Consider the following 15,843-nt stretch of genomic DNA (forward strand, 5'->3'; position numbering starts at 1 on the left):
CAGATTTGTGCCTTTAGAAAATTTTAGGAACTGTGATAGGGAAGAGGTTAGATTCCTAGAAGGCAATTTCATTAGTTTAGTCAAGGGATGAGAAGTCTGTATCTCAATGGTGTCACTGTAAATGGAGACTAGGGAATGGATGTGAGAGATGTAGAGGGAGACTTACTTAAAAGGATATGGCAGCTGATGAGATGAGCTAGGGACAAGAAAGTCAGATGCTTGAGATGACTCCCAAGGTTTGGAGTCACCAGAACTCAAACATTTGCAAAACTATGTATTATCTCATTTGAACCTCACAAGGAGCCTACCAGTATGCCTGTTATAAAGACCTAGAGAGATGAAGTGACTTGCTCAGGCCACATAGCCAGTAAAGATCAGAAGCAGGATTTGGCCTCAGCCTATTCTGATTCCAGCTAATATTCCAGCCTCCATCCTTGTTGCCTCTCAAGAAGAAAAGGAAAAAAGTCTCTTAGGTATTGAATGTCTAAAGAACTTGTACTAAAATTTTTAAATCTATCATTCTTTTTCCCTCAGCTCTTAAAAATTTTTTATTGATACTCATCTTTTGCATCACAGTGACTTTCTTTCTTTTCCTTTGTTTTTTTTTGGGCAGGGCAATGAGGGTTAAGTGATTTGCCCAGGGTCACACACAGCTAGTAAGTGTCAAGTGGCTGAGGTCAAATTTGAACTCAGGTCCTCCTGACTCCAGGGCCAGTGCTCTATCCACTGCGCCACCTGGCTACCCCCCACTGTGACTTTCTAATGGCTTAACCTAAATCATTCTTTCACATACAAACCAAATCTTAAGAATTATCTGGTAAAACAATCCATTACTTTAAAAAGCAGACTTTGATATTTGAAAAAAATCAGGCAATTAATTTTCTATCACAGAAAGGACTGCTCTAAATTTCTGGAATATTTTAAAGGACATTTATAAGGAGAGATAATTTATATTTACACAATATAGAGTTTACAAAATCTTTTCTTACAACTACCCTGTGGTAATGTAGCAATGAGGAATTTGAGGCACAGAAACCAGACTTATCTAGGGTCATTAGAGCTCAGACTTGAACACAGGCACTTTCTTCCTGACCTCAAGTTCCTTGTTCTTTTCATGATAGTATGCTGTCTTGTGAGCATTATATTTTACTTAACCACAGTTTTAAGTGAATATCAGACAATCAGTCAACAAACATTATATGCCAGGAACTGTGCTAAGTGCTTGGGATACAAAGAAAGGTAAAAACAAGATCCCTGCCCTCCTGGAGCTTACATACAAAATGATGTACATACAGTAGATAGACTGTATAAATAGGAGGTAATCTCAGAGGGAATGTTCTAGAAAGTGGGAGTGGGATTAAGATGGGCCTTCTGTAGAAGATAGCATTTGAGCTGAATCTTGTGGGAAGTCAGGAGGTGGAAGTGAAGAATTTTATTTTCAGTTCCAAATTCTCTCTGTCCCTGGGCCCTATCCCCATCCGTTAAGAAATCAACCATTACAAACAGAAAAACATGCAAAACAGATTTCTACATCAGCTTGTTGGGGTGGTGGTGGAGGGAAACAAGAAACAGAACAAATAGTGCTTCAACCTACCCTCTTAGGTAACTGGTTTGCCTTTAGGAGGTGGATAGTATTTTTCATCTTGAGTGTTTTGGAATTGTGATCAGTCATTGTGTTGATCAGTTATTAAGTCTTTCGCAGTTGATTATCTGTTTTTTATTTGTTTTTTGGTGAGGAAATTGGGGTTAAGTGATGTGCCTAGGGTCACATAGCTAGTAAGTGTTAAGTGTCTGAGGTCAGATTTGAACTCAGGTCCTCCCGACTCCAGGGCTGGTGCTCTATCCACTGTGTCACCTAGCTGCCCCACAGTCGATTATCTTTACATTATTGCTGTTACTGAAAAAAATTTTTTTTCCTTGTTCTGCTCACTTCACTTTGCTTGAGTTTATATAGTCTTCTAGGTTTTTCTGAAACCATTCTCTTCAACACAGTAGTGTTGTATCCCATTCATGTATCATGTATTTTAGACATTTTCCAATTTATGGGCATTTCCCCAGGTTCTAGTTCTTGCCACCCCAAAAAGAGGTGCTATAAGTATTTTTTTGGTGTGTGTTTACACACACATGGTCCTTTTGTTTCTTTTTTCAAGTGGTCTGGTCTAGAGCAATGCCTGTACCCATACACCATGGATCCTCTGATCCAGTTACTTGGCCATTTAATGAAACTGTAAATTAATCCATAGAAAATACTTACTGAATACATTTGAACCATTTTTTTAATTTAAAAAATTTCTTTTTATTTCTCACTTTAAACATCAAATTTTTTTTTAACTTGCGTGAACCGTAGTGATTTTTCTGTTTGTAATTCCAGGAGAAAAACAGTCTACTCTCTTTCTCTGTCCATGTTATTGTAAATTATCCATGTCCAGTTATTATAGAATTATATTTTAAAACTAGAAAAGATATTAATAATCTTACAGGCCAAGCCCTTCATATTACAGGTAAGAAAATAGAGGTACAGGTATGTTCAAATGACTAATCCAGGGGTTCTGATTCTTATTCTAGTATTCTTGTTCAGCTTAACAGATAACATTACTACATCTAGCCGATGTTATAATAGTAGAAAGCTATGATGTTTTTCTTTTTAGTTTTAAAATTAGTAAAAAGTATTTTCTCTCCCATTTCCTGATTCTGCTCTCTTCCTTCTATATCAGTTCATCTAAGTCATTTTAGGTTTTTCTGAAACTATCCCCTTCATCATTTCTTATAGCACGATAGTAATCCATTACTTTCATGTACTGTAACTTGTTCAGCCATTCCCCAATACATAGAAACTTCATTAGTTTCCACTTCTTTACCAGATATTTTTATTTTTTGGATTATTTCATAAGCCCAAAGGATGATAGAATTAGACCTCTAAATATCCTTAGAAGTAATTTAGTAGAATTCCCTCATTTTTTATAGATGAGGAACCTGAAGTAAGGAGAGATTGTGACTCAGCTCAGTGTTACCAACTAACACACTCTGACAGGAGGAGAAATCTCCCCTCCCTGTCCTGAAATGAGGGAGATAACATTTTCTCAGCTCTCCTCCAGGGCTAAGATTGGTCAATATAATTATATAGCATTCTTGTTCATCTTGTTGTTCTTTCTGTCAAATTTACTCTTTCCATGACTACTCCTTTATCATGAATGAAGCTTGTAATTATCAGTGGGGAAGTGTAGAGAGCTCTTGATGATGATTTATTAGTATAAAGAAGAACAAATACATTGGAATCTAATGATAACAATATTTTGTATTGAGCAGATTTTACATGGTTTTCTCCTGTATAGTACTAGAGAATTTAATTTTTAAAATACTAAAACCGTATTATGTGAGATGTTTCTCCCCATTAGATAGCATTATAACATGCATCACAAAGGTTTTATTTGCATTCTGGCTATTGTAGTTTGTGAAAGTTAATTTGCCCTTAGTTAATGACTCATTTCTCTACAACTTCAGGTTATAATTTTACTTAGTTTATTTGGCACCTAATTGCACAGTTTTGGTATATTGCCAAGCAGTCTGCTGTGGCAACATGTAGAAGGTTTCTTATAGCTTTTTTTGGGCCTTCCTATTTTTACATTTACTGATTATTACCTGGTATATCCCTTTTTTTTTTACTTATCTATTCAGAGGCTATTTGGTAGAGGGCTGGGTTTAGAGGTTTTATTTTAAATCCTACTCAGACACCTGCTATCTATGTGAGTGACCCTATGCAGGTTACTTGACTGCTCTTAAACTCTTTCCTTATTTGTAAAATGAGAATTATAATAGTATCTATCTCCCAGTGTTCTGAGGAGCAGGAGGCACCTAGTGGTTCAGCGGAGTCAGGAAGACTTGAGTTTATATCCAGCCTCAGATACTTCTTAGCTATGTGACTTTCCTAGCTCTTACTGCCTGACAGAATGGATCCACTGGAAAAGGAAATGACAAACCACCCTAGTATCTTTGCCAAGAAAACCCCAAATGGGATCATGAAGGGTTGGATACAGCCGGCATGGACTGAACCACAGCAATACTTTGTGAACCCGAAATTATTATATACATGTTTATCATATACAATTTACATTTCATTTTATATTGTATAAAATTTTTCAATCAAAATTTACCTTGTAAGTGTGATGTTTAAAATCTAATGTGTGGTTGCGTTGTTTCTCCCCCCCAGTATGGGGGGAGAACTAGCTAAGGTTTACTTATAAGCTAGAAACGTCAGCACCAGCTTTTGGCATTAAGCATTTATTTTATTTTATTTATTTATTTTTTAGTGAGGCAATTGGGGTCAAGTGACTTGCCCAGGGTCACACAGCTAGTAAGTGTTAAGTGTCTGAGGCTGGATTTGAACTCAGGTCCTCCTAACTCCAGGGCCGGTGCTCTATCCACTGTGCCACCTAGCTGCCCCGGCATTAAGCATTTATTAAAGAGTAAAGAGAGAACATAGGGAGTATAGAAAGTACAGAAAGAAAAGCCTCTCTCCCTGGTTCAGACTAGCCTCCTTTTTCTCCTTTCCTTTCTGCCAACAACCCGAGGTTTCCAAACCGAAAAAAGACCAGAGCCACGAAGCCAGCCTCCTTTCCTACTTCCTGTCCCCCTCCCCTGAAGAGGAGGTCCTTCAAGCTGATTGGTTGAGGGTGCTCTCCTGTTGATGTGTGGTCCACAGCCCCAGAGAACAACACCCCACTCAGGGCCGGCCAGGTGTGGTCTCAATTTAATCAACCTTAAGTAGGTTCTCAGTCAGTCTCACCCAATTCAATCAATTCCAGATCTGCCAAATACCATTATTTTCTCACATAAGGTGTTTGGAACCTTTAGTACAGATAGAAGGGGGTAGCTAGGTGGCGCAGTGGATAAAGCACCGGCCCTGGATTCAGGAGGACCTGAGTTCAAATCTAGCTTCACATACTTGACACTAGCAGTGTGACCTTGGGCAAGTCACTTAACCCTTGTTGTTCCACCAAAAAAACAAACAAAAAAAAGAAAAGTACAGATAAGAAATATTTTTGGTTTTGTTTTTTTTTGTTTTAGTTTTTTAGTGAGGCTATTGGGGTTAAGTGACTTGCCCAGGGTCACACAGCTAGTAAGTGTTAAGTGTCTGAGGTCAGATTTGAACTCAGGTACTCCTGACTCCAGGGTCGGTGCTCTATCCACTGCACCATCTAGCTGCCCCAGGAAATATTTTTAACATTTGAAAATAGAAGAAAAAATTTTTTCTTAATCTTGCAACTCCTATGGAAATTGATTTTTGTATTTCCTCATCATGGTCTATAAATTAGACATTTCTCTAATGTTTTATAACAGTAAGACACAGTTCTTTTATTTTTAGTAAAAAAAAATAAGCTAGAAGATGTATACTTGTAAACCTAAGTTCTTTTAATCCTGCCTTTATAGCAGTTTTTCAGTCTTTTTTTGGGGGTGGGGCAATCCGGGTTAAGTGACTTGTCCAGGGTCACAAAGCTAGTAAGTGTCAAGTGTCTGAGGTGGCATTTGAACTCAGGTCCTCCTGAATCCAGCGCCAGTACTTTATCCAGTGTGCCATCTAGCTGCCCTGTGTTCAGTTCTTTTTCAGTTGTGTCCAACTCTTTGTGACTCCATTTTGGGTTTTGTTGGCAAAGAAACTGGAGTGGTTTGCCATTTACCTTCAGTTCATTTTACAGATAAGAAACAGGCAAACAGGGTTAAGTGACTTGCCCAGGGTCACACAGCTAGTAAGTATTTGAGGCTGGATTTGAAATCTGGTCTTCCTAACTCCAGGCCCTCCAGTCAACCTCTGTGACATTTAGCTGCCCTATATAGCAATACATCTACTTTATTTTTTTAAAATTAATAAAGTCTTTTATTTTTTTTCCCATTACATGTAAAGATAGTTCTCAACTTTTGTTTATACAAGCTTTCCAACTTCAAATTTTTCTCCCTCCCTCCCCCCTCCCCCCTTCCCTAGATAGCAGGTAATCTGATATAGGATATATATATATATATACACACACATATATATATATACACATATATATATATACACATAATAACATTAAACATATTTCTGCATTAGTCATGTTATAAGAGAAAAATCAGAGCAATGATGAAAAACCTCAAAATAGAAAAATATCAGCACCAAAACCAAAAGAAATAGTATGGTTCATTCAGCATCTATACTCCACAGTTGTTGTTTTTTTTCCCCCCCTCTGGATTTGGAGATCCTCTTCTATCATGAGTTTCCTGGAATTCTTCTGTACCATTGCATTGGTGAGAAGAATATAGTCCATCACAGTAGATCAACACTCAGTGTTGATGATACTGTGTACAATGTTCTCCTGGTTCTGCTCATCTCACTCATCATCAGCCCACGCAAGACCCTCCAGGTTTCTCTGAACTCCTCCTGCTCATCGTTTCTTACAGCACAATAGTATTCCATTGTATTTATATCCCACAACTTGTCCAGCCATTCCCCAATTGATGGGCACCCCTTCAACTTCCAATTCCTTGCCACCACATAAAGAGCAGCTATAAATATTTTTGTACATGTGGGCCCCTTTCCCCTTTCCATGATTTCTTTGGGAAAAAGACCCAAAAGTGGTATTGCTGGGTCAAAGGGTATGCACAGCTTTATTGCCCTTTGGGCATAATTCCAAATTGCTCTCCAGAATGGTTGGATCAGTTCACAGCTCCACCAACAATGCATTAGTGTTCCAATTTTTCCACAGCTTCTCCAACATTTATTATTTTCCTTTTTAATACATCTACTTTAAAAAGCTGTTATTTCATTTGTATATTACCTCTGCTAGTATAGTTGTGTTTATTTATATTTCACAACAAAATTTTCTTTTCTTTTTTTTTTTTTTTTTTGGGTAAGGCAACTGGGGTCAAATGACTTGCCCAGGGTCACATAGCTAGTAAGTGTCAAGTGTCTGAGGCTGGATTTGAACTCAGGTCCTCCTGACTCCAGGGCCAGTGCTTTATCCACTGCACCACCTAGCTGCCCCAAAATTTTATGATTTACTCATTCAAAAAGTATTTACTGAATACATACTATTTGTGAGGCACTATAGGGGATATGAAGAAGAAAACAGTTTTTGGTGATTTCTACCTCTCCTGATGTGTTTGTATTCACACTGCTGCCAGATTTTAAGACTTAGATCAAACTAAGACTTGTTTTTGTAAGAACCCCAACATAAGAATCTTTTTTACATTATTAAATAGAGTTTTATTGTATAAAATTTTTTTTTGGGGGGCAGCTAGGTGGCGCAGTGTATAAAGCACCGGCCCTGGATTCAGGAGTACCTGAGTTCAAATGCGGCCTCAGACACTTGACGCTAGCTGTCAAATGGCCAAAGAAGATCTTTTCCAGTCCTGAGATTACATGATTCTGATGAGCTTTGTTTCTTCACCAACACCCAGTAGAGTCTTTGTACAAAGTGAGTGCTAATAAAATGGTTACCTGATTGGGGAGAGGAGAACATCTGACTAAAAGCTGACTTCCAAGAAATGCCCTAAAAAGTAGGCTTTAATACTGAAATTGCTTTGAAAATAAAGGTCCTACAACTCTGGGCCTCCCCACCAGGGGATCAATAGTTGCCAAGGAATCCTTACAAATTTCAAAGTCTATGGGAAAGCCAAACTATAATTCAAAACACTGCATTTTTAATTGGGGGGGAGAGGGGGCAGCTTTTAAGATCAACATGTAAACTGTACCAGGAAGCAAGTAATGGAGGACTTCTGAACAATATGTCTGCCTGAATAGAGCATCTTACACATGTATTCCAGTAAAAGCCTAAAAATAGCACTAGACAAAAAAAAATCAAGAAGTCTAATGAGAAAATATAGTAAATGACTTCTTTACCAAAAAACTAAAGAAAAAGTAAACCAGAAACCCATGGGCAAGAGGAAAGAGGGCCTGCCAGCAAAGCCAGTGCCAGCACAGACAAACAAGACGGTAGCTTCCCAGAGTACATGGAAACCGGCCAGAGACAGATGAAATCTGTAAGGATCTGTATATCCAGAGGGGGCAGGAATGGAGGGTTCCCAAGAAAGCCCCAGGGTGGTTAGAAATCCTCAGCGGGTAACTTGGAAATGAACAGAAACTAGTCCAGGCATAGTAGCATTCAGACTAGGGATATCCTAGCACCAAAAGCTCTCAGATTCCTAGCACTCTGTCCTGAGACATCATAAAGGACCCTTAAGATCCACTGCTCTGAACCTCAAAGACAGGAAGTGGGAAGGGAAGGAAGGGTCATCTTCCCAAGAACACACAGATTACTCAGGCTGAGACCGAGAAAGGCTGGACATCCCACTCAGAAGTAAAGCAAGAAAAGGAGCCTAGTCCTGGCACACCACCCTAGTTAAGTAACTGAGGCTACTGAGATAAACAAACACAGGAAGATACAGAGCACTGTAAAATTATAATTAATCGAGATACCCAAAAATCCAACTTAGAGTACTACATAATGACTGGGAGCACTCAAAGGAAAAAAATGGCTATTCCAACAAAGACTACATGAGTAACTAGAAGAAATGAAGCAAGAGATTAAAAAATAATAAAATAAAATCTCTGGAGAAAAGAAGTGAAAGGAGAATAGCTTAAAACAAAAAAAGGTAAAATCTTACTCAAGTAACTATAAAATTAGAACAGCTCAAACAAAAATCAATGATTCTATGAGACAAAAATTATTAGAAATAAAAAAACTGAAGAAAAATACAGAAGAAAACAGACAACTGATGGGTTGGCGGGGGTGGTTAAAAAAAGTTCAAAGAAAGATAATCTAAGAATCACTGGACTTTCTGAAATCATGATCTGCCCCTCCTCCCCCCCAAAAATCTAGGCCATATTTCAAGAAATTATAACTGAGAACTGCCCATATCTCCTAGAACTGGATGGCAAAGGAAAGAGAGATACCTGAAAGCTAAAGCCCTGAGTTACTGGGGTTGCGGGAAGTCTGGAGCGCCCTAGCAGGGAAGCTACAGGGGATTCAGAAGCAAGCAGGACTTTCAGGGTGCTTTTTTGCGGACACTTGCAGCACTCTGACCTGAGATGCTCCTGGGGGCCCTTAAGAAAGGAGCATTCCGAAGCTGAATGAACTAGGGCAAGGATGGACAAACTACAGCCCAAGGGCCTGTTTTGGAGGATCCCAAGAGGTTAAAAAAATTTTTTTTTTTTGGCGGGGCAATGGGGGTTAAGTGACTTGCCCAGGGTCACACAGTTAGTAAGTGTCAAGTGTCTGAGGCTGGATTTGAACCCAGGTACTCCTGAATCCAGGGCCGGTGCTTTAACCACTGCACCATCTAGCTGCCCCTGAAGCCAACTTCTCTTACATGTATTGTCTCCCCCAATTAGAGTATGTGTTAAGGACAAGAACTATTTTACTTTTCTATTTGAATGCCCAGTAATTAGCTCAGTACTTTGCCCATAGTAAGTGTTTCATAAATGTTTTTTTTTTCATCCAGCCAGCAAACTGATTTTCTGAAAGCCAGAAAGTGGGAGTTTCTTGAAAATTTCAGCTCATTTTTTTTTATTTGTCTAATATCTGTTTAGTTGCATTCTAAACTGTATAATTGATTATGCCTGTAGATGTATGGCTTTTCCTGCTTAGCTATAATTATTTGTTGATTCTCCTTCCTCTTAGGTATATTTGCATACCTGAACTACCACGTTCCAAGGACAAGGAGAGAGATCTTAGAGACCCTCATCAAGGGACTTCAGAGATTGGAGTATAGAGGATATGATTCTGCTGGTATTTAATATTTTTCTTTTTAGCAGTATACTAAAATGTCTTTTGCATATATCTTGAATATAAACTTTGAGTCAGGTAAAGTGATGTTTCTAATAATTAATTTATAATTGAGTAATTATTTTTAGTGCTAAGAAGGATTTATTTATAGAATTTCTGTAGTTATAAATAATTGTACAAAAAATCTTTTAAAGGAAGATCATGTGGTTTTAACGTGTTTCTATAAAAAACTAAGAGCAAAACAAACTATAAGTAATTCTATAGAAACTTATTTTCCTAATATTTTTCCTTCAAATCTAACACATATGTCATTTGCTGAGCAATTGACTAAGCCTTTTTTCTCCTTTTTTGTTGATTGTTTAGGAGTGGGAGTTGATGGAGGCAATGACAAAGACTGGGAAGCCAACGCCTGCAAAATCCAGCTTATTAAAAAGAAAGGGAAAGTTAAGGCACTGGATGAAGAAGTTAACAGTAATGTACTAAGTTTCATTCTGGACTCACTAAAACTACTTTTCTTCATGTTAACCTGAAATTTTTATCAGCTTTTAATTGATAAGAGGGAGCAATATATTAAAGATACAGAGAAGCATATTTAAAAAGTTTTTCCTTATGATAAGCTTAATAATTAGAGCCATACAGAATCGAACCAGGCCACCTCAGGAGGGTAATGGGTTCCCTCATTTTGAAGGTCATCAAATAGAGGCTGAATGACCACTCCCTGGGATATTATTAGAGGCACGTTTCAGCCACACAAGTGCTAGATTAGCTAATCTCTGAGGTTCTTTCCAATTATGATTTTTTTGTGATTCTAAATGTAGGTAAATAATTAGAGATAAGGCTAGGAAGGTTACCTTGGTGCAATGTTGCTGATTCTTTTAGTTATCTTAGGTGATAGAATTTACTTACTTTGTAATAGGAAGCCATTAAGGATTTTGAGAAGTCACTGGAAATAACATCTCTGTTTTAGAAAGATGGCAGGAAGTATGTAGGATTGATTGGAATAGGGAAAGACTATAGAGCCAAAAAGACCATTTAGGAGGCCAAGTCTGAGAGGTTATGGAACTAGGATAGTGACAGTGTGAATGCAAAGGAGGGGATAAATGGAAGAGAGAGACTGTACAGAAAGAATGAAGGACTTGGTGACTGAGAGGAGTCAGAGATTTTTAGGATGTCTTCGAACTTCACATGTCCTGTGATTCTGTGATGACTCCAATGTTTAGAGCTTAGGTATTTGGGAGAAGACTGTTGCCCTCAACAAGATATGGAGGAAGATTCAGGTTGGGTTGATTAAGTGGATCAGTTAATCAACAAGCTAGGCACTGGGGATATGAATCCAGTGAAAAAACACTCCTTACAAGGTATTAATGTTCTAATAGGGAAGAGGCAAACATTTCTAAATTATATAGATATATGTAAGTCCCCATTGAGGTATCTCTGCATAGATATAGGTATATGTATGTACAGAATGAAAAAAGAGAGAATAAAGTACAAAAAATAGTTATTTAAATATGAGGTAGTTTGAGAGGGAAGGCAAGGAAAGGCTTCATTTAGAGGATGGTTCGTGACCTGCATTTTGAAGAAAGAGAAATGCTGAGTCAGGTGAGGAGTGAGTTCATTCCAGGCATATGGGATAGCCAGTACAAACGCACAGGGCTGGGAGATGGAGTATCATATGTAAGGAACCAGTTTAAGGAATGTGTCATATGTAAGGAACCATATGTAAGAAGGCCACTTGGACTATATTGCAGAGATTTGGAGAGAGGGGTAATATCTAGTGGGGCTGGAAAGAAATTGGAGCCAGGTTGTAGAGGGCTTTTTTTTTTTGTTGGGGCAGTGAGGGCTAAGTGACTTGCCCAGGGTCACACAGCTAGTAAGAGGCCGGATTTGAACTTGGGTACTCCTGAATCCAGGGCTGGTGCTCTATCCACTGTTCCACCTAGCTGCCCCTGTAGAGGGCTTTTAAAGCCTAACAGAAGAGTTTACTTTTTCATTCTGCAGGTAGTAGGAAGCCATCGGAGTTTATTGAGTGTAGGAAATGCCATGGTCAGATTTGTGTTTCAGGAAATTGCCTTTGGCAGCAGTGAGAGAAATGGACTAAAGTGTGTGTGTGTGAGAGATGTGAGGCAGGGAGACAAATTTAGGAGTCTGTTGTAATAATATAGGCAGGAGGTAAAGAAGGCTTGAACTAGTGTGGTACTTGTATAAGTAGAGAGAAGAGATTTGCTGGGTCAAAGGGTATGCAAGTTTAAAAACTTTTTGGATTTATTTACAAATTGCTGTACAGAATGACTAGACCAGTTCACTCCTCCCCCATCTGTGCCTCAATGAGCATGTTTTCCTGTAGCTACTCCAGCATTTGTTCTTTTCCTTTTTTGGTCAACTTTACCAGTTATGGGTGTGAAGTGGAACCTCAGAGTTGCTTTAATTTGCATTTCTCTTATTTTTAGTTATTTGGAGCCTTTTTTCGTGGGATTATAGAAACTTTGGATTTCTTCCTTCCAGAGCTCTTCATATCTCTTGACCATTTATCAGTTGGGGAACTATATATATATATTTTTTTTTTATCATAAAAGTATTTTATTATTTTCCAGTTACATGAAAAATAGTTTTCAACATTTGTTTTCATAAGATTTTTAGTTCCAAATTTTTCTCCCTCCCTCCCCTCCCTCCCCCCTACCCAAGACAGAAAGCAATTTGATATAAGTTATATACGTACAATCACATTAAACATATTTCTGCATTAGTCATGTTGTGAAAGAAGAATCAGAACACATGGGAAAAACCTCAAAAAAGAAAAAAAAAACAACCAAAAAGTAGGAACAGTATGGTTCAGTCTGCATTCAGAATCCACAGCTCTTTTTTCTGGATGTGGAGAACATTTTCCAATCATGAGTTCTTTGGAATTGTCTTGTATCATTGCACTGCTGAGAAGAGCCAGGTCTGTCACAATTGACCGTCACATAATGTTGCTGTTACTTTGTACAGTGTTTTCTTGGTTCTGCTCCCTTTACTCAGCATCAGTCCACTTAAGACTTTCCAGGTTTATCTGAAATCTGCCTGCTCATTATTTATTTTTTTTCTTTTTGGTGAGGCAATTGGGATTAAGTGACTTGCCCAGGGTCACACAGCTAGTAAGTTGTCAAGTGTCTGAGGTCAGATTTGAACTCAGGTCCTCCTGACTCCAGGGCCAGTGCTCTATCCATTGTGCCACCTAGCTGCCCCCTACTCATTATTTCTTACAGCACAATAGTATTTCATTACATTCGTATACCACAATTTGTTCAGCCATTCCCCAATTGATGGGCATTTCCTCAATTTCCAATTCTTTGCCACCACAAAGAGAACTGTTATAAATATTTTTGTACATGTGGGTCTTTTTCCCTTTTTTATGATCTCTTTGGAATATAGACCTAGTAGTGATATTACTGGGTCAAAAGGTATCCACAGTCCCATAGCCCTTTGGGCATAGTTCCAAATTGCTTTGCAGAATAGTTGGATCAGTTCACAATTCCACCAACAATGCATTAGTGTTCCGATTTTTCCATAGCTGCTCCAACATTTATTATTTACCTTTTTTGTCATATTGGCCAATCTGATAGATGTGAGGTGGTAGCTCAGAGTTGTTTTAATTTGCATTTTTCTAATCAATAGTGACTTAGAACATTTTTTCATATGGCAATAGGTAGCTTTGATTTCTTCATCTGAAAACTGTCTGTTCATATCCTTTGACCATTTCTCAATTGGGGAATGAATTACATTCTTATAAATTTGATTTAGTTTGGGGAACTATATTAACTCTTGAATGTTAAATATTTTTTAACAAGATATTTTGTTCAATTATTGTTCATCACAGTTGAATAATATTTTAGTACTTATGCTTATTATTTTTTGACATGATCTACATTGCATGATTTAAGATTACAATTTTTTATTATATCTTTTTCAGAACAACAGGATATGGACTTGGATATAGAGTTTGATGTCCATCTTGGAATAGCTCATACCCGTTGGGCCACTCATGGGGAACCTAATCCAGTTAATAGCCATCCACAGCGCTCTGATAAAAACAATGGTATGGGCAGATTCAAATACAATAGGACAAATGGTAGAAGGTACAAGATGTGAACCATAGGTTTTGTTGTTGGTTTTGTTGGTATGGTGCTGAGACATCCAAATTCCACTTGGAAATGATATTTCAAAGAATATTGAATTGGCTTAGAATTGTAGCTATCGTACCAAAATTTTGATTTTAAAAGCTGACTTTTTATCATTGAATCTATTCAAAATGTTCTGAAAGTTGTAATAGAGTTTTAAGCTTTAATTACTTCAGAAGTATCAACTTAAAAAACAAGATTTAAAAGGTTAGTTATTTAAATTTTAAAGTATTGATTTCTTATTAAAATTAAACATAACCACCATCTTGTGTTATACATTTTTCTAGTTGGTTTTTGAACTTTGTAAAAACTTTCATCAGCTGCTGCTCAGTGATTAAAAGGATTGCATTTGTAATGCTAGCCTTAAGATCATCCAAGAACAGGGTTTTGATGCAAATGAGTTTTGACAAGATCAGGTGACTTGAAGTGGTCAAGCAGGAAGATTTCTTTTATCAATCTAACCGTCTAAGAAAGTATTATCCAGAAACTGTTGCTGGCAGCAATTCATAATGACTAGGTTCCCTGTCTTGTTGAAAAGTGGTGTTATTTAATAGAGGTAACCTCCGCAATTTGGGAATAAAACAATCCTGGGATGTTGAAAATTTGCCGTTAACTGTATATTCTTAAAAACTTTAATCAGCTGCTGCTCAGTGATTATAAGGATTGCATTTGTAATGCTAGCCTTAAGATCATCCAAGAACAGGGTTTTGATGCAAATGAGTCATCAGATTCACCAAAAGTTTAATATACCATTTTGCATCACAGCACTTTCTCTTTTTTTTGATTTTGTGTAGTGTATTTTTTAGAAGGTTCAATTTAGCAGTCATACTGCTCATTGATTTTTGGGACTCTCTACGAATGCATTCTGAATTTCAGCCAGTCTCTTATTAAACAATTGTCAATTAAATTTCTGTGGGGAGCTTCTTTCTTATAAAGGGAAGCTAATTTTCTTCTTATTGCTGTTACGGACTTAAGTTTAGCTAGCTAGAGAATGTAGGTGATTTTTTTTTTCAGTATTTGCCATCTTCAGTCAAAGAGATTGAAACAAAATTAGAATTAAACATTTATTATTCAAAATTCACAAAACTAAATAAATGTAAAAAATTTAATTAAACTTTCATTTTTTTTGGTGGGGGGAGTAAGTTCAGAGCATTTGTACTTCTGATGTTACTAAAGCTTAAAAATGTACAAAGACAGGGGGCGGCTAGATAGCACAGTGGATAAAGCACCGGCCCTGGATTCAGGAGTACCTGAGTTCAAATCTGGCCTTGGACACTTGACACTTACTAGCTGGGTGACCCTGGGCAAGTCACTTAACCCCCATTGCCCTGCAAAAAACAAAAACAAAAAACAAAAAAAATACCAACTTTGACACAAAGGGGCAGCTAGGTGGCGCAGTGGATAGAGCACCGGCCCTGGAGTCAGGAGTACCTGAGTTCAAATCCGGCCTCAGACACTTAACACTTACTAGCTGTATGACCCTGGACAAGTCACTTAACCCCAATTGCCTCACTAAAAAACAAAACAAAACAAAACTGTACAAAGACTTTTGGGACACACTGTACTTTGGTAGATTCTTCCCACTCCCCAAAACATTTAAAATTCTTTTATCATTTATGTATTTTTTAAAAAAAAATTGTTCTCTATTTTTGCTTCATTTTGGAATATGCATTTTTTGGAGTTGATAAACTCCTTTCCTTTTTCAAACTAGCAAAAATATCTTTGATTTTTTGGGGGGTTTTGGGGCCAGCTAGGTGGCGCAGTGTATAAAGCACTGGCCCTGCATTCAGGAGTACCTGAGTTCAAATCCGGCCTCAGACACTTGACACTTACTAGCTGTGTGACCCTGGGCAAGTCACTTAACCCTCATTGCCCCACAAAAAAAAAAAGATTTTTTTTGGGTTTTAATTTTTAATACATTTCTTTTGGGG

At 37.7% G+C, this 15,843-nt stretch overlaps 1 protein-coding gene across 1 annotated transcript in view; it reads left to right on the forward strand.

The window, feature by feature from the left end:
* The window catches only part of GFPT1 (glutamine--fructose-6-phosphate transaminase 1), a 65,809-nt gene that overhangs the window by 9,681 nt on the left and 40,285 nt on the right, over positions 1 to 15,843 (forward strand). Inside the window, 3 exon segments of the mRNA XM_043988057.1 lie at positions 9,654 to 9,761; positions 10,122 to 10,229; positions 13,705 to 13,830. Coding sequence (XP_043843992.1) covers positions 9,654 to 9,761; positions 10,122 to 10,229; positions 13,705 to 13,830 — 342 coding nt within the window.

This window comes from Dromiciops gliroides, chromosome 2 (genome assembly GCF_019393635.1).
Source record: "Dromiciops gliroides isolate mDroGli1 chromosome 2, mDroGli1.pri, whole genome shotgun sequence".
In the NCBI taxonomy this organism is placed as follows: Eukaryota; Metazoa; Chordata; class Mammalia; order Microbiotheria; family Microbiotheriidae; genus Dromiciops; species Dromiciops gliroides.